Source organism: Apium graveolens, chromosome 1, assembly GCF_009905375.1.
Source record: "Apium graveolens cultivar Ventura chromosome 1, ASM990537v1, whole genome shotgun sequence".
Lineage (NCBI taxonomy): Eukaryota > Viridiplantae > Streptophyta > Magnoliopsida > Apiales > Apiaceae > Apium > Apium graveolens.
This window is the reverse complement of record NC_133647.1, coordinates 178,074,686-178,100,554: the sequence shown is the minus strand read 5'-3', so window position 1 is coordinate 178,100,554 and position 25,869 is coordinate 178,074,686. Positions and strand designations below refer to the sequence as shown.

General features: G+C 36.9%; 1 protein-coding gene across 1 annotated transcript; it reads right to left on the bottom strand.

Annotated features, from left to right (window-relative positions):
- Positions 1-8,096: 8,096 nt before the first annotated feature.
- Positions 8,097-9,126, bottom strand: LOC141722396 (mavicyanin-like). The gene is made up of 2 exons (XM_074525040.1): positions 8,876-9,126; positions 8,097-8,555 (listed from the first exon to the last, which is right to left on the bottom strand). Exons 1-2 carry the CDS (start codon positions 9,030-9,032, stop codon positions 8,191-8,193), a joined length of 522 nt encoding a protein of 173 aa, XP_074381141.1. The 5' UTR covers positions 9,033-9,126; the 3' UTR covers positions 8,097-8,190.
- Positions 9,127-25,869: the final 16,743 nt, after the last annotated feature.

Here is a 25,869-nt window from a genome sequence, read left to right as displayed (position 1 = left end):
ATATAGATAATTGTGATATTTTTCTGGTAATTTTTGGATTGTTACATGATTTTATAATGATTTATGGAATTATTAATTATTTTCTGAATAATTACCAAAATTATTTTATAAAGCCGGGAATCGTTCAACTTCAACTATTTTTACGTTTTTACAACCCGAAACTCTTTCGAAAACTCCGTCCTAACCTAATCTGGTAATTCCGGACATTTTCCGTGTTTCGACTTTTTCGATCCGGATTACGGTTTGACCCGTGCGCGGCCCGGCGCAAGATTTTCGGTACAATAACCATTTCGATAAATCAACAAAACCCGTATTCTCGAGAGACGGGATATTTTTACATTATTTTCGTATATGGTGTTTTATGAAAAGCTCGGTTTTGATAATTATCCAAATCTGATATTAAATTGTATCGTTTTTATAGTTACGTAGCGGCTAAGTAATCTATTTTTGGATCATTTTGTAGTTACTTAGCGGCTAAGCAACTAATTTAACGATCCAAAATGATCCAGAACGAACCAATATTCCATAAATATAAATAGCCTATGTCTTATTTCATTTATTTCGTTTATTCATTTGCAACCAGAAAAAAATACTGTAAATACAGAGAAAAACCCTAGAAACCGATACGTTCCTTAGAATCAAACGCACGAACGAGGACGTTACCGAACTCCGATTCGGGCGTGTAATATATCAAATCGAAACTCTCGAAAAATACTTTCTGATTCAACCAACCATTTCAGTGCAGAAATCAAGGTGATTTTCTTATTTAATTATTTTAATTCGAAGTATTTAAGGAATAAAATATGAATTTTTGCAGACGTGATTATTTGAGTGTTTTGATGATTCCATGTTGTAGAGCATGTTTTTCTGGTCAATTTCATATATTATACTTCAAAAATAGAGTTCAATATCATGTAGTAATTGAAGTTTGATTTTCTGGAAATTCTGTAAAAAGCTGTTCTTGGTGTTCTTGAAGAGTTCTGAGAATCAAACTCAAATTTGAAGGTGATTTGAACACCAAATCACAAGTATTTGTAACCGCTGTGAAGCCCTTGATGGGAGCTATCTGTTTGTACTTATATCATCAACAGAGGTTGATTATTTTATAATTTCGAATTTTTAATTTTATTAGTTAAATTCGGTTTTTGAGTTTAAGGGATTGTTTGATGTTTGTGATGATTGATTGTTGTTCCTAAGGTCACGAGGATTATTTTGGTAGTTTAATCGTTAATTTTGGTTTGGAAACCCCTGAGTTCGTGTTTCACCGGGGCGGAGGTCGGGTCGCCGGAAGATACGGTGATTCCGGCCGAATCGAATTGTTTTATGGTAGATTACAAGTGTTACGAGTCGTTGTTGTTGACTGTTGTGAGTAGGGAAGAAATCGGGTGGATTCAGGCTGGGAAAACGATCGAACGGAGCCGTTTTTTGGCTCGCCGGAATCCGGCAGAGGCCACCGGATTCTGGGTCGGCTTCGATCCGGATCCGGGGACGGTTCTTCGTGACCCGATTTCTTCTGAAATTCGACCCGGTTTAAAACCCGGGTTCGATCTAAAAACCCCCTTTCTTGTTTGCAAAAATATGTTTCTGGATTTTCTTTTTACAAATAATTCAAAAATCCTATTTTTTATTTCTAAAAATTCATTTTTATTTTGAAAATCATTATTTTAATTCTGAAAATTTATTTTTATTTCAAAAATAAATCCAAATTATTCAATTAATTAATTTTAGTTGATAATTAATTATTTAATTAGTCAATTAATTTAAATATTAATTGATTAGTTATTTTAATTAGTTATTAATTAATTTTAATTGATTATTTAATTAGATTTAATTATTTATTTTTTACTTAAAAATTCTGAAAAATAGTTTCGAGCTTTAAAATATTATTTTAAATTATTTTCTAGGCTCGATAATTCTTATAAAATTATTTTCGGGTGTTCGAGCCTTATTATTTAATTATAAAACGATTCGGAGAGCCATTTTAATTCTGAAAAATGTTCAAAAATTCATATTAAATAAACCGTTCGTCCGTTTAATACGAAACGAACGCGTATAGACTCAGAAAAATATTTCGCTTTCATTAAAAATACTTTGGAGACCCAAATCCTTTTGTTTCGAAAGGTCGCTTGTTTTACGAATCATTTTGAGTTGATTTTTGAGCGATAAATCATATTTTTGACCCGATTTCAGTTTTAAACGTACCGAGTCGAATATTTTGGCGAGACGAGTTCTGTGTTATATGAATTATGTGATACGTGGATTATGTGCTTACGTTCTATGTGAACTAAGTGTGTACATGGGTCAAGAGTCTTGTGTTTGACTGTTTTCTTTATGTGTGGGCTATCGTATGGGTAGACGATAGGGTATTGACGCGCAGTTCGTCGAGTGATTATCGTTTAGGCGATTAAAGTTATATCTTTTAATTATAGATACGAGTCTTTCAAGACGATCAGGACCAGATGAAGTGGATAAAGGCTAGAGTTGAATAGTATGGAATATTAGGTTGCAGCACTGCATGAGCAGCAGGCCAAAGGATTAGTAGAATAAAGGCGGTGATGTTTTGAGACAGAATGTCAGAATAGATGCGTCTTTGCGAGTGTGACTAACTGCTAAAAACCCAAAGGCAATTATCCCTATCATCACTTTTTGTTCAAGTGATATTTATTTTAAATCTTATCATGCAAGTATTGCTTTCCTCAGTTCGGAATAGATAAATGTTTTACATATCGCTGGATTAAATGATTCTGCTTATGCAAGTACTCTTCTGCTATTCTATGTTCAGAATAGCTAAGTGATTTTACTTATCAAATTACTGGATTTATAAATGTTTTGGATTTTGAGAAAGATGATTTGGTTGCGAGTATTCCTACCCAAGTACATGGGGGAATAAAATTATTTCCGGTGTCGAGTATTACGACCCTTTTCAATAAAATGTTTTAAGATTGGATGGTTACTGGTTGCGTAAGAGGCCGAGGCACCGGTCCAGCGTGAGCTATTATACGGAAGTGTAATATCTTACAAGGTGAATATATGCCTTTTCTTGGCGCCCTATAGGTACCGTATGGCTGCGGGATACGGGTAGTACCTATATTTACGGTATGGCTGCGGGATACCGGTGATGTTTTGTGACTGATCATCAGGAACAACATAGTGCATAATTGGTTCCAATCTAAAATGTTGTTTCTAAATTGTTTTGATAATCATAGAATAAATGATTTATCAACTGTTTTTGTTTTGGACTAAAGGTAAAATGCCCTTTTGATTTAGTTTCTGCTTGATGTGGATATTTAGGTTGTTGTTAAATATCAAAGGTGGTATTAGTATAGATGATTGATGTTGACTTTAGTATGGGATGTTGTGATCATCAAAGTTCATATTGATATCTAATTTGATATGACAACAAAATGAATATTAATATCAAGAGTTCGATTTTGAATAAAGTTTATGATTCATTCCATAATCATTGCTTCGTGTTATGGTTGTTTACAATATTTCCGTAAACACTATTTTACGAGTTTTATTCTCGTCAAGATTCAAAGTATTACTGAAGCAGTTCGCTCGAAAATAGCAAAAAGAGTTTTGAATATAGTGAGAAATAATTATCCGATTCTTTAACAAATTTTCTGTTTCAGCAATTATGATTTTAAAATGATTTGCGCTATTGCAGATGTCGGTTTTATATCAAAACGACCCTATATTTGCTATAATGATTTTTCTGAGCATTTCTTTTGCTCATACTTGCCTGTTTTAAATTTAACCTCCAGTGAGGATTAGCTTGCGCTGTTTAGTTGCGTAATTCGAGGAAGCAAAGAAGAAGTTTTTAGAAGGTGGTTGGTCCAGGGTTTGCGGGCTAGTGTAAGTTCTATTGTGTAAAGCTGTTTATATTATATTGAATTATATTTATGTTATTTAATTTGGGCCTAGTATACTTCATTTCGAAGTTATACTAGTGGGTTTAGTTTTGAGTTGGAATTTGTTGAAAAGAGTTTTAAAAGAAAGTGGAAAATTATTTATGGAATTTGGAATTTGGAATTCTTGTTTCTAGAACTGTAACCTTAAAAGATCTTGGATTAATTGGGGTAATAGATGATAAATATCTTCCGCTGTCATTTATTTATTGATTTAATAGATTAATTTGGATTGATGTTTCATAGTGACGACCAAATCCCTTGACCCCGGATTTGGGGGCGTTACAATGGTTACGAAAATGTTTAGGGATGGAGTGGACCCTATGATTTATTAGGCCAACATGTGCCAGGATACCCAATATGATGGTGGTTCTATGCGGTTGAGCATAGATCCGTATTGTATTCCGACTGATATAGTACATATGTTGGTTCTACTGTCCAATCTAATTTATTGTTGATCGCCTTTAATGACATTCCTTCTTTTAAATTTTCTTGATTATGAGACAAAGTAAATAATGAACTCGTGAGATGAATCAGAGACTTTTCAGTTTTATTTCACATAAATTAAATTTAGTATTTATAGTCAATAACGGCTAATATTTTAGTCACCCGATGATTTGAATAAGTGAAGTCATTTATAAAATTATTCAAAAAGTATTTCCAGTGGATTCTTTTGACATTGATACTGGGAAACCAAATTATAGTACTTGCTGAGCATTCTTGGCTCACTCTTGTTTTGTCATTTTCTTATTCTTTCAGTGATATCAAGGAGTATCATAAGTAGATCGCAGCAGGCAGCGCTATGAAGAAAACCGATTTCAAATAACTAGACATTTCAGGGACATTTCAGGGCATATTAGACGAGGAAGTTGGCGAAAAAGGCAATAAAGTTTGAGTCAGATATTATAGTAATTCAGACACTTTTTATTCTTATTTCATATCATAACCTGGTATCGATGCAGAAATCAGGGGTCATCTGTATATTCATATTAATATACAAGTTTACGTTTTTTAAATTTGTTTGGTGACACCCAATCATGACCCTGGATTCAAGGGCTGTCACATATTTTGTTCCCATAATCGTCATCCGAGGATGAAATGACCGGGGATGGGTTTCTTCTCGGTGTTTTGGAGTTTATTCTGAATACCTCTTGCACGATTTCCTTGTTCTATTAGAGCTAACTCATGCGAAATGTCCTCCAGATATGAAGTGAATGATTCTGTCTTGATCATATTGTGGTTGAGGAGGAGGATGATCATCTTTGACAGCAAAGTGTGAGAGTCTTTCGCTCTGAATTTTGTCTTCGATCAGTTTTTTTAATTGATAGCATCTTTCTATCGTGTGTCTTGTGTCCTCGTGGTATTCGCAGAACTTGGTGCTTGGAGGCCTGTTTGGGTTCATGGGCCTCGGAGGCCTGTAACCTGGCTTTGCCTTGAGTATAGCCAATATATGAGCTTTATCGATGGTGAGCTTTGTGATGTCCTATTCTTCACGAGGTTTAGGAGGCCATATGCGTTGTTTAGAAGGAGACATGCAAGACGTCAACGACCTGTCCGCAATAGATGAAGTGTTTTCTTCTTTCTTGTCCCGTCTAGGAGATTTTTGGCTTGGTCTATTGTCAGATCCACGACTTCGATTAGTTTCCATTGTGTGGAACGATCCGTGGACCTTTTAGACCTCGGGGACCTGGATGACTGTACGCTACTAACTGCTTCTTGCAATGTTAACCTGTGTTCAAATAGCTCTATGGCTGCTTGGAGTGTTGAAGGGCTTTTTTCAAAGAATTCTTCCAACATCAGATTATGACGCCCTCTATCAACACCAGCTGCCAGGTTATTCAGTGCTAATTTTTTTTATAAAGTCAGGGATCTGGATTTTTTTAGCTCGAAACCGATTTAGGTACTCTCGGAGATTTTCATTTGGTCTTTGGTGAATGTTGATGAGCGAGGCTGTCATTTTCCTTCCCTCTTTATTGATTGAGAATCGTGACTTGAATTTGTTTTTTAGTAGACCACGATTCAATGGATCGTAACACATTAGTTTTGGACCTTTCAAGCATGTCAGAGAAATATTGGCATTTCGCTATGTAGGAGAGACCATAGAACGCCGTACGACCATTGAATGGATGGATGAAGTCGGCGGGTAATTTTTGCTTTTTTTATTCGTTTCGACAGAGGACTCTCCGAGGAGGTCTCGATCTCCCCTGATTGGGTCTTAATAAAGTCTTTGAACAGTACGACCTCGTCCTCTGTGAGGTGTTTGGAAGTCGACTTTCTTTCGTCATGATAATCCTCATCATCCGATGACTCGTAGGTCTCCGGCTTGCGTCTACGCCTTTTATATGAAAACCATGGTGAAGAGTCCTCAGCTCTTGTATACTCGCTTCCCATAAATGTCCTCAATGAGAACTCATAGTTGTCCGTTTGGTATTCTGAGGAGGTGTGACCCTCTGAGACCTCGACTAGCTCTTTTTGTAAACGAGCAATTTCTTTTTGCGTATGCCTTCTTCATTTGTAACAGGGCGACTGGTGTCATTGGAGCCTTACTTTTGCCTGTTTGACGCTAGAGACGTCCTTAGTATTTGGAAGCGCAGCTTTGCTTGTGCTTTGTTGTAGATCGGCCATTCCTCAATAACAATGAAGAATTAAGGTCCAACATGGGCAAACATCATTGTAGTTGCTCTAAGGACTGTTCCTTCTTTCTCCAGTTGGCAGGTACCACGCAGCTGGAAGGTGAAAAAAAATGTTGAAACTGCTGTTATAGTGAGGGAGCTGTTAACAGTAGGGGTAGAGAGGTTTAAGGGTAGATGGAAAGCAGATATGGCAGAGGTAACAGCGGCACACTTTGTTGCGTTGGTGGCTACCAGACTTCAGTTTGATGCTATAGAATTGGTGTGCGGTGCAGGCTATAGTGATAGGAGGAAAGCAACGACACTAGTTGATTAACCATTAAAGACATGTATATTATGAGTTGTAGTTTTAGTCCCTTCACATAGTCATGTTTGTAGAGTACGTAATGCTGTAGGCTGTAGCTCATCTAGCAACTAGGTTCTTACCTCAAAATGAAGTAGAATGTGTACTTGAACCTTGGCTGAGCTTGATTTTAATGAACAAATGGTTTCTTGGATTTCTCATTTCAGATGGAAACGAAAAACTAAAGAACTTAGAGATTGAAGTTGTCCAGAGGATTTAGGAAGAAATGTTGAAGAGTACCAGAAAATGCCAAAACGTTTGGATGATGTTAGTGCTTTACTTTCAGTACTTTTAAATACTGATCTGGAGATATATAGCTACCGTTTCGGAAAACTATCATTAATTCTTATTTAATTTAGGTAATTACTTTTATCTGCAATTGAACCAAATATATCAGAGCTTTCTCTAATCTTGTTACTTATCATTCACCACATACATATGAATAACTGAGTAACAAAATTTATAGAATGGGAACACTTGGAAAACCTTACTACAATTTAGTAGGTACAAAAACATGATATCTGACTGGAGTATCTTCTTAAGCCGTCTCATAGATTTCAGCGACATTAGAGCAGACTAATAAATGGAGTAAGTTGAATTGAATTTACGCTTGTCCTAGATTGAAATTCAATTTTGCAATAAAGAGAAATTCATATCATGTAGGAAGGTGAGACCACACTGTGATGCACACTGAACCAACTCCATTTTTATCAGGGCAGTTTGAGCTGCCACTCTTCTTGCAGAAGTCTATTATTTCATAGGAAAGGGTCCTGTGATCACTCTTGATGCTAAAACCGGAAAAAATAAATCAATTATAGGTTGTTTCATAATATATAAGTTTGTGCTGGAAACAGCCACAAGCAACCACTTAATGCAGAGACAGAATAGTCTAAGCCTGATTCTTAATGAAATGACGAACCCACACATTAGTAACCAAAACAAACATATGTATTCTGCTTCTAAAATGAAGTCTAAGTGGGTAAGATGCGCACATGCCTTGATTATTATCCTAAGAGTAAGGATATCGCCCCTATGGTTTAACCGATAATTAGAAAATTTTGAGAACCATCCTTGATTACTGGCAATTTACCTCTTCTTATTCGAAAATTTAGATCTCTTTTGAATTATATATAATTGCGTATGATTGTGATCATGGTTTTAATTTTACATTTGCTTGCTATCCTCTATTTTATTAAAAGTTGTTGAATATGATGATGAATATAAAGTAACGTTTATTCATCCAATGGTATTGACACAGCACAAATACAGCGTTACAACGAAGTAATTAAACTAGAGCACTGCCTCTTCTCTAGCTCATAAATCCCATAAGACCTGCGCAAACAATAGAAAGTCCTAGCACCAACTTGTTTATGTAACCAGAGTCACTAATTGCTCCACTAGGCGAGTCTTTTGGAGTGGATGGCGATCCGGGGGTGGTAGGTGGCGTTGCTGTTGGCGTGGTGGGCGTGGAAGCAGCTGCCACGGTGATGCTTAATTTCATGCCACCACCACAGTGACCAAATGATGGGCACAGAAAATACATTGGACCTGACTTTTTCAATGCGACTGTGTTTTGGCCTCCTGTGTACGCATTTAGTGCATTTCCAGCAGTACAAGAATTGTAATCGGATTGACTTACTTCATCCACACTGTGGGAGGACCCGTAATTGAATACTGCTCATCAAATTTTACACTTCAGTACATGTTTTTGCTAAAATAACCAAAATATATGCCAATGATCCCAAAACATACTAGATAGTACACGACGTGATAGTGATCATGCATAGATTGAACGATTTGAAGTATACGTTGTACATGGTCAACTACTGCATTAAAATTAACTACAATGTTCTGTAAATGTTTGGGACATCTAAAGCAATCCTAATATATAAAAGCATGCAATTTAAATTAGCCAATTGTTTTAACATGTTTTCATTCTTCACTACTAAGTGTTAAACTTAACTTTCAAAAAACAAACAAAGTGTTAAACTTACTGAGATTGTCGCCTACTGCAAATTTTTCGCTGGAAGCCCAGTTAGCATAATTTACCCCTTGATTCCAACCACCACTGCCTCCAACAATATGATCGACAGCATGAGCTGCAGGAACTACTAACAAGCTAACAATAAGACAAACAGCTGCTAAGGCCATGCTGAAGAGTGATTACTTCAATTTTTTTGATATGAAAGAAAAGGAAGGGATGTATATATGAGCAATGTTGATGACAATCTTTATATAGAGCTAGAGGGAGTAAAAAATTAATAAGGGAAAGTGAAATAGTAGCAGGTAATGTATATTATCTAGAACATATATAACAAAATAGTAGTTATAAATGTTTCATCTTCTACACCAAATCTAGTCTTTTGACAAGTAGTTTATGTTGTACCTAATGCATTAGGACTTCTCTTCTTTAGTTCTATCCTTTTAGCTGACTTTAAGCTCCTGTATATAGACAGGGTATGTCCACCTGCTAAAGTTTGTAGTTAGTTTACAACTAATCTCTATTTATGTGATACTAGATAACATATTGAAGACTTGGAAAAAGATTATAAACCAAAGACTTGGAAACTGGTTAAAGATTTTCTTTTTTCCCCTAGTATATCTGCTACATGATGCAAAGAAAACAAATTCAAACTGAGAGAGTAATACACACAATGCCACGATGTTAATTTCCTAGCATAGAATGACAGGTGTGACCTCTCGTAAAGGGAGTACAAATGGCGCTAAATCAATATGTGTTAAGTTTTACTTTATTCAGTAAACTTTACTCAAGGCCCTATTATTGGACAGACCTGGAGCAAAACCTTTTTTTCAGTAGGAGTTCAAAATGAAGAAATGTAATATATAATTACCTATATGCAATTAGTTTCCAGATAAATATTATTAGTTGAAAATAAAAGGTTGGTCTTCTCTTACTGTTTTCTCTCTGACTCAGAGCAGAGTGCTGTGAACACAAGATTACAATTTTCTGTGAGTTTAGTCTATGCTTACTCTTAGTGCTACGGGATTTTTTTCCATAGTTCGTTATAATTTAAATTAGATGGAAACCGGTTGATTTTCACTTAGTATGCTACAATCCTAGCTGATTTTTTTTTGAGCATCATTACTGAGGCGGTGTACATGTTTGCCACCAGGCTGATCACTGATCCTCTTTTCTGTGTTTCATTTTATCTATATATTGGCATGATCAAGTTTTCCACCGACTTCTAAAACCCAATAGTCTAACATAAAAAGTTTTAAGTTCGCACAATTAAAAGAAGTCAGGTGTTAGTTCATTTATGACTTTTTTGTAAGTTTTACGTTTATCTATCCACTGAATCATGATACTATCTTCTCATGCTTATACTCTGAGTATGAAACAGTTTTAGGAGATGACATGAAATATTTGGAGGCACTCAAAACTGAGGAAAGGAAGGTCGAAATAGACAATATCTGTTAGCTAGCAGGACGAGCAATGATGAAATTTTCGGTCGATCTACTGAGTTTTTTGAGTATTCTGATTACACATATTGTGTTGGTTACAAAAATATAAATTCAGTTACATATATGTGGTATGCACTTGAAATTCGATTATGATTCTAGGGTTCTGACTAGGAAGTGAAAAGATTTTGTTAATGAGGAGATAACCAAGAAGGTACCTTTTGTTGCCTTGTTCCTTCTTACAGTAAACGAGCCACCTGATGTATAGTATAATTGAATTCTCATTTCTGTATCTTTTAGCTATGCTCTACTGATCTTTGTGTAATTTTAAGTGGTTTGTTACCTTGTTCCTTTGTGCATTCTGAATTTGCTAGTGTTGTTAATGAAATGTTCTGCTTCTTAACCACTTCTTATCCAGCTACCTTCCCTGATGTTTTATGGGTGTAAATAGTAACTAGCTTTCCTTCTGGTGTTGCATTCCAAACTTATGATCAACCTTGAAGCGTAGTAGGAGCACCGTACTGCCACTTTTATCGACTGCATTCCACCTTGATCCCAATATTACCATAAGCCATGGCATACATTATCTGATAAATGAGCAATAGGGAATAAATGAAATTATTAATGTCCATTGATCCATTTTGTAAATTTCATGAAAATTAGTAATGTCCATTGACAGTACACACCAGTGATGGCGTTAGGGATACTTGAGGTGGAATTAGGATATTACAAAGCAACTATTGAGAATTTGTTTTTCATTGTACAAGCCAGTAGCAGCCACAAGTCAAGAAGCGCTGAAAATGTTGTATAGAACAAACTTAAAGAGGATTTTTAGTTTGGGACTTCGGCTTGAAGTTTTAACATGAAATCGATACACTCTGTTCAAATCTATATCCCCAAAATAATGTTCGTGTATTAGGCTTAAACAAATCAGTTTGAGATATTCCTAGCTAAAATATCATGCATAAGCCTTTGAGATAATAATTCTAAAATTCTATTTATGTTTTGCGTGTAAGATTTTGGTATTATTGTTAGAAGCCAGAAGGTTATGTTAGAATGGAAGGTAGAATGAGACATGCATTAGACAAGCATCTCTTTATGATTTATCTCAGAAGCCAAAGACAAGATGGTATAATGCGGTGATAATAGCATATTAGTTCAAACTTAATAGCGAGTAGCCGAACTTACATATGCATGAAATAGACCCCCCTGGAAAAGACCCTAAATGTTATATAAGTTCAACCCTATTAGCTTGCGATAACAACTGTTGTAAATGTGTTTGGTCGTGGTAACAACTTTTGGACTCGGGTGAATACAGATAGGGAGGAGATGCAGTTTTTTCTTGATGATCAACCAAAGTTATGTGGAGGACAGAACCACATCACATGGAGTCATGGAGACAGAGGTTGAGGGGATCTCTGCTTCTTGTGCTTTCCAGTTTTTGAAAGACTTTTCCTTCCTCTCCTTGGGCGCCGCTAATGCATGGGCTGAAAGACTGCCACATTGTTTATTTGTTCTTCGGCTGGTCACTAAATAAGGAGCATTTTATATTAGTATGGACAAGCTATGGCCGTCACATGAGAATGGCAGTTGTATGTTATGTAGTATGGCGGAGAAGAAGCACAGTCATCTCTCCCGCCTTTTCGTCTTGTTGGCTAGTAAGGAGGTTGAACATTGCTGACCACATTTTGGCTAGAGCAGGGGTATTAGCTGGGCAACCACATGCTTGAGGGGTAAGCATACTGTAAATATATCCTATCGTATATTTTTGGCTACTTTGGTAAGAGTGGAACGAGGGCATGTTTGGGCAGAGATGGAGAAATCCACATACTGTTACTTTCTTAGCTGTAGATGTTAGAAAATTAGGATTTTAGAGTTTAATTTAATTATGTTCTTGATGTTAATCCTAAAATCTAATGATTGGAAATTGTTCAATGATATTTGAACTTAAATTTTCATGTATGGTTTTAAGAATTTTCTTAATGAAATCCATATGAAATGAGAGATGAAAGTAGCTTGGAAAAGCTTGGAAAATTTGAGAATGTTTGTCCCACATTGAAATAAATAAAGGGGGTTGTGTGCTTTATATGGTATTACCCACATGAGTAGTATACAACTACTAAGGTGTGTGATGGTCCATTGTGTTGTAGTGTGCTTCACGCGCGCCCCGCCCCGCCACGCACCGGACCGGACCGGGTCGGGTCGGGTCGTGTCGGGTCGAAGGGCGATTTGGGCGAATGTCTCGGCGTCTCGCGTACGCGAGGCGACCTGGGCGAGGATTTTATTTATTTAAGTTCTGATATAAGAATCAGAACTTAAGAACTGATGAATAAAATCAGAACTTAACAAGTTCTGATATCAGAATCAGAACTTAAGTACTGATGAGTCTAACTTAAGTTCTGATAATAATGTGGGTGTTAATGTGAAAAGCTGTTACAAATAATTTAAATTCAAAAGCTGTTCAGTTTTGATTTTTTCATTTATGAATTCAAAATCTGATCAGTTTTGATTTTTTCATTAATGGAGCAGTTTAATTCAGACATTAAGTGTGTGGACAGTTTCATTTTTCCTCTCCTATAAATAGAGGCTAAACTGAATGAATACTATACACTACATTCTTATCTCTTCTCTTCAACCTCTCTGTATTTCTCTCCCATAAGTCCTGAAGTGCTGTTTTTTTCCGGCAACTGAGGTGCTGGTCGAAGTGGAGGTTTTGTTGCTGCTGTTAACATAAACTCCGAGCTGTTTTATCCTGGTGGAGATATTGCGCACATCCCAAACGCAGCAGGTAGGGGGCAATAATCTCTTCAAGAGCAGCCAGGACTTCGAGCAAGGCCTGGTGACTCAGCTGTAATCATTTTCTTGGCGTTTTGTATCTGTAAACCTTTATTTCAGTCACTGTTGAAAGCTATGGTTTTGGGTACATCTTTCTTTCTCTCTACGTTATTCCAGTTACTGATTTTATTTACCTGCATGTTTTGTTTTGTTAACTGTGGTCTTGGCCTAAACTTGTTAAATTCTTTATACACTTGCCTCTATGTTGCTTTACTTGTTAGTGAGTTTCTCAACATTCTTGAAGAGATTATTGGTTATTTAGAATTTAGCATAATGGTTAACGAAAGTGAGGTTATCGTTGGTGGTGGTAGCAGTTCGAGTGTAACTGCTGGGGCCATTGATTGGACCACCTATAGTTTCCCACAAGCTGTTGAACTAACCGGTTTACCGGAGAAATTCAACGGTGGCATTGGCTTTTCTCGCTGGCAGAAAAGGATGAAGTTGTGGTTGACTATAAAGGGTCTGTGGCCGGTTGTGGAATATGAGAAACCAGTAGTGGATCAAGAGAAGGCTGACACAGTTAAGGCTTTTGCGAAGTGGGCTGAGAAGGATGGAGTGGCTAGGGCGGCCATTCTGGAGGCACTAACAAACACTTTGTTTGATGTCTATTCTTCTGATGCCTACTCTGCAAAACTCTTATGGGAGAAGCTGGACCAGACACATAATACTGACTCACAAGGTCTAGAAAAGTATTCTGTGGCAAGGTTCCTCGAGTTCAAGCTGGTGGACAATAAGTCCATGACTGAGCAGGTGCATGAGTTCGAGATGATAGTGCATGCTTTGAAGGAGTCTGGAATGAATCTCCCGGAGAAGTTCAAGGTGATGAGTGTGATTGAAAAGCTCCCGAAGTCTTGGGAAGAGTTCTCTCTCTCCCTGAAAAGACAGAAAGGAGAGATCACCTGGACCAACCTTATGCTGGACATCTCGGTGCAAGAACAACACAAGTCCAAACAGGGACATGTGATGCCAACTGAACACGGTACCTCGAAGGTAAACATAGTAACTGTAGGACAAAAGAGGAAGGCTTTTGCTAAGAAAGCTAATAGTAATAAACCTAAGAGTGACAAGGCCAAGAAACCCAAGGCAAACAAACCATGCTGGTCTTGTGGGCAGGTTGGGCACTGGAGTAAGGACTGCCCTACGAAGAAAGCGAAGAAAACCGAGGTAGCACAAGCAAATGTTGTGCTTGGAACCGCAAGTGGGCCTGTAGTGAACATGGTTGTTGGTGAGGCTACGGCTTCTGAAACCAACGTTGACCGGTATGTATCCTACAACCCTGTGATATTTTCTACCTATCTGTCAAATGAATGGTTGATAGATACTGGAGCTAATGTACATATTTGTGCTGATATTAGTTTATTTGTATCTTATCAACAGAGTCATAGCTTGACTGTGAAGATGGGGAATGCTAGTGTTGCTCAAGTACATGGAGTTGGAAACGTGGATTTGAAGTTCCCTTCAGGACGTATTCTATCTCTGACGAGAGTGCATCATGTTCCCGACATGCGTAGAAATATAATAAGTGGAAGCTGTTTAGTTTCTAGTGGTTTTGAAATTTCGTTCAAGTGTAATAAAGTAGTTCTTATTCACACTGGTACATTCTTTGGCAAGGGTTACTTGTCAAATGGTTTATTTGTTATTAATGCGGATCCCGTTTTGGGAAGTTTGAATAATAATGTTATTCCTACTGTTAATTGTATTAAATCCTCAAATATATGGCATGCTAGACTAGGTCATTTAAACTTTGGTGCTCTTAAGAACATGATGAACTTAGAGTTGATTCCAAAATATACCATAGAAAAGAATTCTAAATGTCAAGTATGTGTGTCTGCTAAACAGATAAGGAAACCTTTTCATAATGTTGTTAGGGATTCAGACTTGTTAGATTTAGTACACACTGATATTTGTGAATTTGGTGGTGTGTTGACCAAGGACCAGTTTAGATACTTCATTACTTTTATAGATGATAGTAGTAGATATTGTTATGTTTATTTACTTAGACATAAGGATGAAGCACTTAGTAAATTCATTATATATAAAACTGAAGTAGAAAAACAAACTAGTAAGTTACTTAAAAGATTGAGATCTGATAGAGGTGGTGAGTATACGAGTAATGCTTTTAATGAATTTTGTGCAAACAATGGTATAGTTCATGAAGTTACTCCACCATACACACCTGAGTCTAATGGGGTTGCTGAGCGAAAGAACAGAACATTTAAAGATATGATTAATAGTATGCTTATTAACTCTGGGTTGCCTAAATACATGTGGGGAGAGGCTCTAAATACGGCTTGCCATATTTTGAATAGAGTCCCTCTGAAACACATGGATAAAACACCCTTGGAGTTATGGAAAGGCAGGATGACTAGTCTTAAGTATCTTCGTGTGTGGGGGTGCCTTGCTAAGGTGCTTGTTCCTGAACACAAGAGAAAGAAACTAGGTCCAAAGACTGTTGACTGTATCTTTCTGGGTTATCTTGAAACCACTACAGCTATGAGATTTTTAGTGTTAAAATCTGACATAGATGGTATAGTGGCAAACACGATAGTTGAATTTCGAGATGCGACATTCTTTGAGGATGTCTACCCTATGAAGACTGGAATACCTGAAACGACTTCTGAGGAAGATCCTACTCACACATCAAGTTCTATTCCTGATCATGTGGAAAAGATGACAAATGTGGGGGCGGAACCTAGTAGTAGCTCTATTCCTAAGGAATTAGAGGAACCAAGGAGAAGTAAGCGTGCGAAAATAGTCAAGGATTTTGGAGGTGATTTCATCACTTACAATATCGAGGATGAACCTTTAACTTTCCGGCAAGCTATGGATTCTTCTGAGTCAAGGCACTGGAAGGGCGCTGTCAAGAGTGAAATTGACTCTATTGTTTCCAATGGAACATGGGAGTTGGTTGATCTCCCTCCTGGGTGTTCTACTATTGGGTGCAAATGGGTCTTTAAAAGGAAGTTGAATCCTGACGGCTCAATAGATAAGTACAAAGCTAGACTGGTAGCTAAGGGTTTTAAGCAAAAGGAAGGAATTGATTATTTTGATACATACTCTCCGGTTGCAAGAATGGTAACAATCCGAATGCTTATAGCATTGGCTTCAGTCCATGGTCTTATCATTCATCAGATGGATGTAAAGACAGCTTTTCTTCATGGTGAACTTGAGGAAGAGATTTATATGGATCAGCCTGATGGATTTGTTGCATCAGGCAATGAAAGGAAAGTATGTAAGTTGATCAAGTCCATCTATGGCTTGAAACAAGCTCCCAGAGATTGGCATAAAAAGTTTGATGAAACTATATTGCCTTTCAGTTATAAGATTAATGAAAGTGATAAGTGTGTCTACACTAAAGTTAAAGGTAATGAGTGTGTTATCTTGTGCCTATATGTGGATGATATTTTATTGTTTGGAACCAATATTGAGATTATTAACGAGACTAAAGAATTCTTGAAAAGGCATTTTGAAATGAAGGATATGGGTGAGGCAAGTGTGATTCTTGGAATCAAATTGATTCAGTCCACTGAAGGAATAACCTTGACTCAATCTCATTATATAGAGAAATCTATACTTGAGAAATATGGTTATTCACAGTGTAGAATCGCTAGTACACCTTATGATTCGAAAGTTGCCCTTGTCAAGAATACTTCAGGAGTGCCTGTGTCTCAGTTAAGGTATTCTCAGATTATTGGGAGCTTGCAGTATCTTGCTAACTGTACTAGACCAGATATTTCATATTCTGTGTCTAAATTGGCGAGATATACAAGCTGTCCAAACAGAACTCATTGGGATGCTCTTGATAGAGTACTTAGATATCTAAAAGGCACAATGTACCTTAGTTTACACTACAGGAGATTTCCTGGTGTGCTTGAAGGGTACAGTGATGCAAGTTGGATAGCTAAGAAGTCTGGTTCCAATGGAGTGACTGGATACGTGTTCACCTTGGCTGGTGGAGCAATATCCTGGAAGTCAAGCAGACAGACTATTGTTACTCGGTCTACTTTTGAGGCTGAGTTGTGTGCACTTGATGCCACAGGGACGGAGGCTGAATGGTTACATGGACTTATGTCTGCAATACCTGTAGTAAGCAGACCGCTTCCTGCTATTGCTATTCACTGTGATAGTCGAACAACTATCGACAAGATTAGCAGTAAAAAGCATAATGCTAAAACTAAGAGACACATCCAAGTTAGACTCAAGTCTATAAGGGGTTTAGTGACTGATAGGATCATAGCTATAGAGTTCATAGGAACTCAGAATAATATAGCTGATCCTCTTACTAAAGGACTGGAACCTGCAGTGGTCCTTAAGTCAAGGTTGGGGATGGGATTGTCAACCCATCATAATTCATCAACAGTGGGAACCCAATACACATGAGAGGAGATCCCTTGAAGTGTATTCAATGGGTAATAACAAGCTGTAAGGATGAGTTGGTAGTACCTTTGCTACATAGATGATACTATAGTATCTGAGTCTATCCCCTGTAAACCTAGAAGGTACTGACACTGCCAGAAAAGCAAGAGTGTTGAAACTCTGAATGGGATCAAGTCATTTGACGAGATAGAGGCAGTATATCTCTGGAGATGCCCAGCTAAGCGAATGTAATTGTGTGGTCGCAATTAGAGGATAGGGTTAATCCTTGAAGCATTCGACGAACAGGATCGAGACATGACCATTAATGTCTCAAAGCCGTAGATTGGCACCATAACCTTTGACTTGTCGTCGTCTATGGAATATGGTTATACTAAACGGATTAAGATTCAAGGTGAAACATTCCATCTGAGTCCGATAGCCATTGAAGTAGAGGAATTAGGAGGGTTCAAACCCGGAAGGGTACCGACTCTGAAAAACAAGTCATGATGGGAAATTGATCACATTTCTGTATGGATTTGTGGGGGATTGTTAGAAAATTAGGATTTTAGAGCTTAATTTAATTATGTTCTTGATGTTAATCCTAAAATCTAATGATTGGAAATTGTTCAATGATATTTGAACTTAAATTTTCATGTATGGTTTTAAGAATTTTCTTAATGAAATCCATATGAAATGAGAGATGAAAGTAGCTTGGAAAAGCTTGGAAAATTTGAGAATGTTTGTCCCACATTGAAATAAATAAAGGGGGTTGTGTGCTTTATATGATATTACCCACATGAGTAGTATACAACTACTAAGGTGTGTGATGGTCCATTGTGTTGTAGTGTGCTTCACGCGCGCCCCGCCCCGCCACGCACCGCACCGCACCGCACCGGACCGGACCGGACCGGGTCGGGTCGAAGGGCGATTTGGGCGAATGTCTCGGCGTCTCGCGTACGCGAGGCGACCTGGGCGAGGATTTTATTTATTTGAGAATTATTTTAATTCGAATTTATTTATCGGTGATTGGATTATTGGGCTGGGTTCTGAAATAGGCTTAGTAGTCTAAATATATTGAACCTGCAAATAATCTGATCTGTAACAAGTTCTGATATAAGAATCAGAACTTAAGAACTGATGAATAAAATCAGAACTTAACAAGTTCTGATATCAGAATCAGAACTTAAGTACTGATGAGTCGAATCAGAACTTAAGTACTGATGAGTCAAATCAGAATTTAACTTAAGTTCTGATAATAATGTGGGTGTTAATGTGAAAAGCTGTTACAAATAATTTAAATTCAAAAGCTGTTCAGTTTTGATTTTTTCATTTATGAATTCAAAATCTGATCAGTTTTGATTTTTTCATTAATGGAGCAGTTTAATTCAGACATTAAGTGTGTGGACAGTTTCATTTTTCCTCTCCTATAAATAGAGGCTAAACTGAATGAATACTATACACTACATTCTTATCTCTTCTCTTCAACCTCTCTGTATTTCTCTCCCATAAGTCCTGAAGTGCTGTTTTTTTCCGGCAACTGAGGTGCTGGTCGAAGTGGAGGTTTTGTTGCTGCTGTTAACATAAACTCCGAGCTGTTTTATCCTGGTGGAGATATTGCGCACATCCCAAACGCAGCAGGTAGGGGGCAATAATCTCTTCAAGAGCAGCCAGGACTTCGAGCAAGGCCTGGTGACTCAGCTGTAATCATTTTCTTGGCGTTTTGTATCTGTAAACCTTTATTTCAGTCACTGTTGAAAGCTATGGTTTTTGGTACATCTTTCTTTCTCTCTACGTTATTTCAGTTACTGATTTTATTTACCTGCATGTTTTGTTTTGTTAACTGTGGTCTTGGCCTAAACTTGTTAAATTCTTTATACACTTGCCTCTATGTTGCTTTACTTGTTAGTGAGTTTCTCAACAGTAGAAGAGTTTGAGAATCAAATGGTTTGCAATGCTTGTTAAGGCCTGAATGATACACGGGAATACGGCCGGTGACCCCAAGTGTTCCTGCTTCCTAGCAGAACCCGTTTTCCTAATTCTCCACTCATTGGCAACAGGTAACTTCTCAGTGATCGTTTTCTTTCACAACAAAAACGTAGCTCCTCAACTCCCGCGTTTACCAACCAGTTATTTTTTTATTTTTTTATCAAGTGTCTACACTCCCGCGTAATACACATCCCCCTGCCTCCTGTCAGTGTTTTCTCATCACTTGTGTTCTCTCATAATAATGGAGAAGGAGAAGATTCAAGAGATTATATCATCCAATCCTATAACTAATATTTCTTGATCGTTTACTTGTTATTCTCTTTTCTAAAATTTTACAGTTCTAATTGATTTAATAATATAATTGCCTTTTGTTAATTATAACAGAGATTCAAGATCAACCTTGATCTGTAACCCACAAATTAGGTGTGTAACACCTAAAAAGTTGATTTGTTAACCATCCACCAAAGTATACACTCCAAGAAAAATTTCACATTTGATTGAAAAAGCTAACATACTAAGGCAAAATATTTCAAAGATGGTGCTCGATTTTAAAAGTCATGTTGAAAAGTCCAGTCCAATGTCTGAAACCCGTGTTGCAAGTAATCAAGATTTTGTGAATATGGATGTTGATGGCCTCGATCTGAATTTCCGGAATTTGGTCTCTGAAAAAGTTGATAATGTTGAAGAAGCATTCAGTGTGATTCAAGAATCAATTATACAACTTGAGAATTTTGGAGAAGACGATTGTCATCCTGAAGATCAACCATGGAGCCAACCACTTATGTTTGTGGCCGAGTATTTGATTGAAAAGATGATAGAATCACATAGCAAAATTATACCCAACCTTAATGAGATTGATGATGAGTTTTGGGCTAATCACAACACCTTAATTCCCTATCACATTGCATGGAATGCTAGAAACAATATTTTGGAGAAAATTAATGGCAGTTATGATGAAAGTTTGAAACTAGTACCAAGCTTATGTCAGATGATTACCAGAACCAATTCAAAATCAATTACAACTTACACATATAACAGGTACTTTTTTAATTTATTGTATTCTCTATTTTTAGTTTATGATAATTAATACATACTTTATTACATTAGTACCTAAAATAATATATATTTTAGCATTAAAACTACAAAACAATACATATTTAAGTGTTTAATATTGATTTAGTTTTAAAATCAGTAGATACTTATTTTCTTTCAGATAAATTAACTTCATATATTAGTACAATATTATTGTAATTTTTTAAGTTTACTACATCTTTTTTCCATACAAATTAATATATATGTAAGTGTTAATATTGCTGATATGGGCCTGAAGTTAGCCTAGAAGCATAATTTATGTTGAATTAATTAAACCCGATATGGTCCAATAACAAAACTCAATTAGTGAGGTCTGAAGCCTTAATTATTTATTAATTTCGTAATTAATAAATACGGTGAAATAACAGCTCATAAAGTATATCCCATAAAAGATATAATCATTCATTGAGTAGGCTCCAACGCACCCAAACCAATAAGGAATCTGCTTCCTACTGTTAAGTGGCATTTGTATCCACTTAGAATGCTTCATAAAGGCTTGAATTGGTGATTTGTACTCAAGTTATTTGTGTTTTTGATACATTTTTGTAGTGTTTTGCATTTCAGGCATAGATAAGGGAATGAGGAGATTTAGCATTGTTTTGGTGCTAAATTGGTGTTGGGAAGGTGCCTAGGAAGATTGCTCGTTGAATGCCATAAAAAACCAGCCAAGAAAACAAGAAAATAATTTTTCTCCAGAAGCTTAGTGCGCCTGCGCTGTGTTAGCGCGCGCTCGCGCCGGTTGGCAGAGTTACGGCGCGCTTGCGCTAGGATAGCGTGCGGCCGCACCAGGTCGAATTCTGAGAATCCTGATTCAAGTAGAAGATTGATTTGCTGGACTTCTATTCTGATTGGGCTGCTATATAATGACTCTAAAAAGACATTTTTCATAACGGAGACTTAGGAGAAGACGGGGAGAAGACCTAGGAGCACAAATGCAATGAAGGAGAAGAAAAGCTTGTTTTTACTTGTGATTCTTTAATTGAGTTGTAATCTTGAATGCTTGTTTTCTTGTTTGTTGAACCTATTACTCTTGATTACGTACTTGTTTTCTTTAATTAAGTTTTATAAAGACCTAGTTTATTATACCATGCTTTCATCTGAACCCGTGATGATGATGAGTTCGGTTATGTACTAATCGTTATCGTGGGGTTCTAACGGATTTACTTATGGATTTCAATAGTTAATTATTTTGATATCTTGGTGTGTGATGATTGATTGATATCCTAGTATCGGTTGTGCTTATTCGTCTTATGAGCGTCGCGACTTATAAGATAGCGTGTTGATCTTTATTGAAGCGAAAGTGAATATAGGGGTTTAGAACTTGCCATGCTAGCATAGGTTCATGTATTTGATATGCATGATTCGCAGGTAATTTTAACCTGTTAGGAATATGTTGTGAACTTGATGATAAATTAAACAAAACACCTTAGTAGATTTAATTTAGTGAATTTTGTAGCACTCGACGGATGATCAAATATAGTCCCGACGGATGATTCAATATAGTCCCGACGGATGCTGATTTGACATCCATCAAGTGAGTAGCTTATGTAATAATAAGTATTGTAGCACATTTCCGCAAACAACTTTGTGTAGATTCTGTAGGAGCATATGAGTCATGTTGACTACTAGTAGATATGCTGAATATGTTGATTAATTATAAATATGAGATGTCTTGTAATTCTGCATAAGTGAAATAGAGTCAAGTGACAAATAGCTACCCAAAGGATGATCAACAAAGCTACCCGATGGAAGATCAACAAAGCCACCCGACAGATGACAAGCATGTACCACACGGATGATCAAATTTAAATATCTGTTGACAGTGGCAACACAGTCACATGCGTCGAGTGTTTGCAAAAGGAATGTGACAGCCTGTTTAGCAGGGATTTGAGAACAAAGAAGCATTACCATTTCCATGCTATTATGAAGATATTCAAAGATGCTGGAATAGAGTAGTGAAGTAGCATGGAGTTAGACAAGATATATTTTGTTTTATTATCTTGTCTTATTGTCATGTAAACTTGGTGATATATAAACCAAGTGTAGCTAGTAGAGCAACATGCAACTAACTAAGCACTCACATTTTCAGAGAAACATTTTCAAGCTGTATTCTGTAGCATTTCTCTGTAAGTTTAGTTGTTCTACTTGTAAGCAGCTGTGAGCTATTCAAGCTTCACAGGGTTCTCATTCGATATATATATATATATACATATATATATATATCTGGTAGATACTTTCAATCCACCAGAAAGTTTTAAAAGCTTTTGTTTTTATTACTTTGTGTTTTGATTCATATAAATCATTTATTCCGCACTCTGCAAATTAAACACATATATATTATCAAGTAAGAACTGTTTTAAAATCTTGATAAAGAAGCCAGAATTATATTCAACCCCCCTTATGTAATTCTTGTTGTATTGTTAGGGAATAACAATTGGTATCAGAGCGAGCTCTTGAAGTACAAAGAGTGTAAAGATCACAACAAACAACAAGATGAACAAGAAGGATGTTGGAGTTTAGATTTCTTTTTTGGACAAAGATAATTATCACCACTGGAAGGTGAAGATGCACCTACATCTTCTTTCCCAAGATGAGGCCTATGTGGATTGCATAGAGAGAGGTCCTCATGTACCAATGAGAGCTGCAACTGGCAATGAGCCATCTATTCCAAAACCAAGGCATGAATGGCCAGACCCTGATATTGAGCAAGTCAAGAAAGACAAAAAGGCCATGAATATATTGTTCAATGGAGTTGATGGTGATATGTTTGATAACATCATTAACTGCAAAACAACCAAGGAGGTTTGTGACACTATCCAGATTATTTATGATGGTACTGAGCAAGTAAGGGAGAATAAGATGCAACTGCTAATTCAGCAATATGAGCACTTCCATTGTGAAGATAGTGAGTCTCTCACTGATATTTTTAGTAGATTTCAAAAACTACTAAATGCTCTGAAGTTGCATGGAAGAGTTTATCAGAAAAAAGACTCTAACCTCAAGTTCCTTAGATCTCTTCCACAGGAGTGGAGACCAATGACAGTCTCATTGAGAAATTCTCAGGATTACAAGGAGTTCACCTTGGAGAGACTGTATGGAATCCTAAAAACTTATGAGCTTGAAATAGAGCAAGATGAGAGGATGGAGAAAGGAAGGAAAAAAGGAGGGTCCATAGCACTGGTTGCTGAGTTAGAGAAGGAGAAAGAGATAAAGGTAGAAGCTGTTGAGTCTACATCAAAGGTCTGTGAAAACAAGGGCAAAGGGATGGTAGCTGATAATGAAGATCATTTGAGCCAAGATGATATGGATGATATTGATGAACATTTAGCATTCCTTTCCAGAAGATTTGCCAAGCTCAAGTTTAAAAAGAACTTTGGAGCAGCCAAGCCTAGTAGAAATATGGTGGATAAATCCAAATTCAAATGTTTCAAATGTGGCTTGGCTGGGCATTTTGCCAGTGAGTGTAGAAAGTCAGATTCTAGCAAAAAGAAATTTGAGCCTGTTGATTATAAACAGAAATACTTTGAGTTGCTCAAGAAAAAGGAAAGGGCTTTCATTACACAAAAAATGACTGAGAAGCTGATGGATTGGATGAAGATGAAGAAACAAGCTATGTCAACCTAGCCCCGATGGCCAAATCTGATGAAACAAAAACAAGTTCTTCAAGTAATCAGGTAATCACCACTAATCTAGCACATTTATCTAAATCTGAGTGTAATGATGCAATCAATGACATGTCCAAAGAATTATATCACTTGCTTGTTACACTTAAGTCCCTCACTAAGGAAAATGCTAAAATTAAAGAAAACAATTTGTTTTTAAGTGAGAGGAATAATGTGCTAGAGTCTCAGTTTATTGAATTTGAAAAATTGAGAATTGAATGTAAGATTGCTAAGGATGAATTAACCGAGTCCTTGAAGAAAGAAGAGATTTTAAAGAAGCATCCTGAACGAGAACATGAAGTGATTAAAGCATGGAAATCATCCGGGGATGTCCATGCTCAAATTACTAAAGTTCAAGGTATTAAGTCCTTTTGTGATGCAGCATGGAAAAAGAGTAAGGAGAAGCTGGAATCCAACTTGGTTGAAGGATTGTTGACAAATGTGGACTCGACAGATGATGAGAATCATCTGTCGGATAATCAAAAGGATTATCCGTCGGGTGACAAAGATCCACATCCGTCGGCTGTGAGTAAACCTGTGAGCAAAGTTAAGCTTGCCAAGCTGAATGAGAAATATGGATCAGTTTCCAAAAACTTTGTTCCAGGAGAATCAAGTGAAGTGAAGAAGGAGAAGAAAGTTAATGTTGGTCACCTGTCCATCAAGCAATTGAATGACAGATTAGAAAAGATTGAGGTTAAAACATAAACTAAAAAGAAAAATAATAGAAATGGGAAAGTAGGAATTAACAAGCATAACAACTACACACCTGATAAATATGCACCAAGAAAATTCTGTGTTAAGTGTGGTAGTGTTAATCACCTGTCTGTTAATTGCAAACTTGCCATGCCTACTCCTATGTCTGTGCCTCCCTCTTTTCCCAACATGACTGCTATGCCTACCATGACTATGAATGCTATGTCTACTCAGAATATGAATGCATAATTTGATAATATACCATTCGCACCTAATCCTTATTATGCTGTATTTAGTATGCCACAAATGTCATTTAGCATGTCTTATTGGAATAACATGTTTGCAAATAGCATGTCTTTTCCTGTTAATCAAAATGTGCATGATAATTCTGTTTTAATGACTGGTTTCAAAGGTCAAACTCAAATGACTAAGGATTCATCAGAAATTGCCAAGTCAAATGAGATCAAACCTAAGAAACCAAAGAAGGAAGCTAACAAGGCAGGACCCAAGGAAACTTGGGTACCAAAATTAACTTGATCTGAGTTTGATGTGTGCAGGGAAACAGAAAGAATCTTTGGTATCTGGATATCGGTTGTTCAAGGCACATGACTGGAGATTCTACCCTGCTCACTGAGTTCAAGGAAAGAGCTAGCCCAAGTATTAGTTTTGGAGATGACAGCAAAGGTTATACTGTGGGATATGGATTGATTTCAAAAGACAATGTCATTATTGAAGAGGTTGCCCTAGTGGATGGTCTCAAGCACAATCTGTTCAGTATCAACCAGCTTTGTGATAAGGGCAATTCAGTAACCTTCGATTCCGAAGCCTGTGTTATGACAAATAAAAGAAGCAACAAAGTGGTTCTCACTGGAGTGAGAAAAGAAAATATGTACCTAGATGACTTTAACTCATCTAATGCAAAATCTGTCACTTGTCTTCTCAGT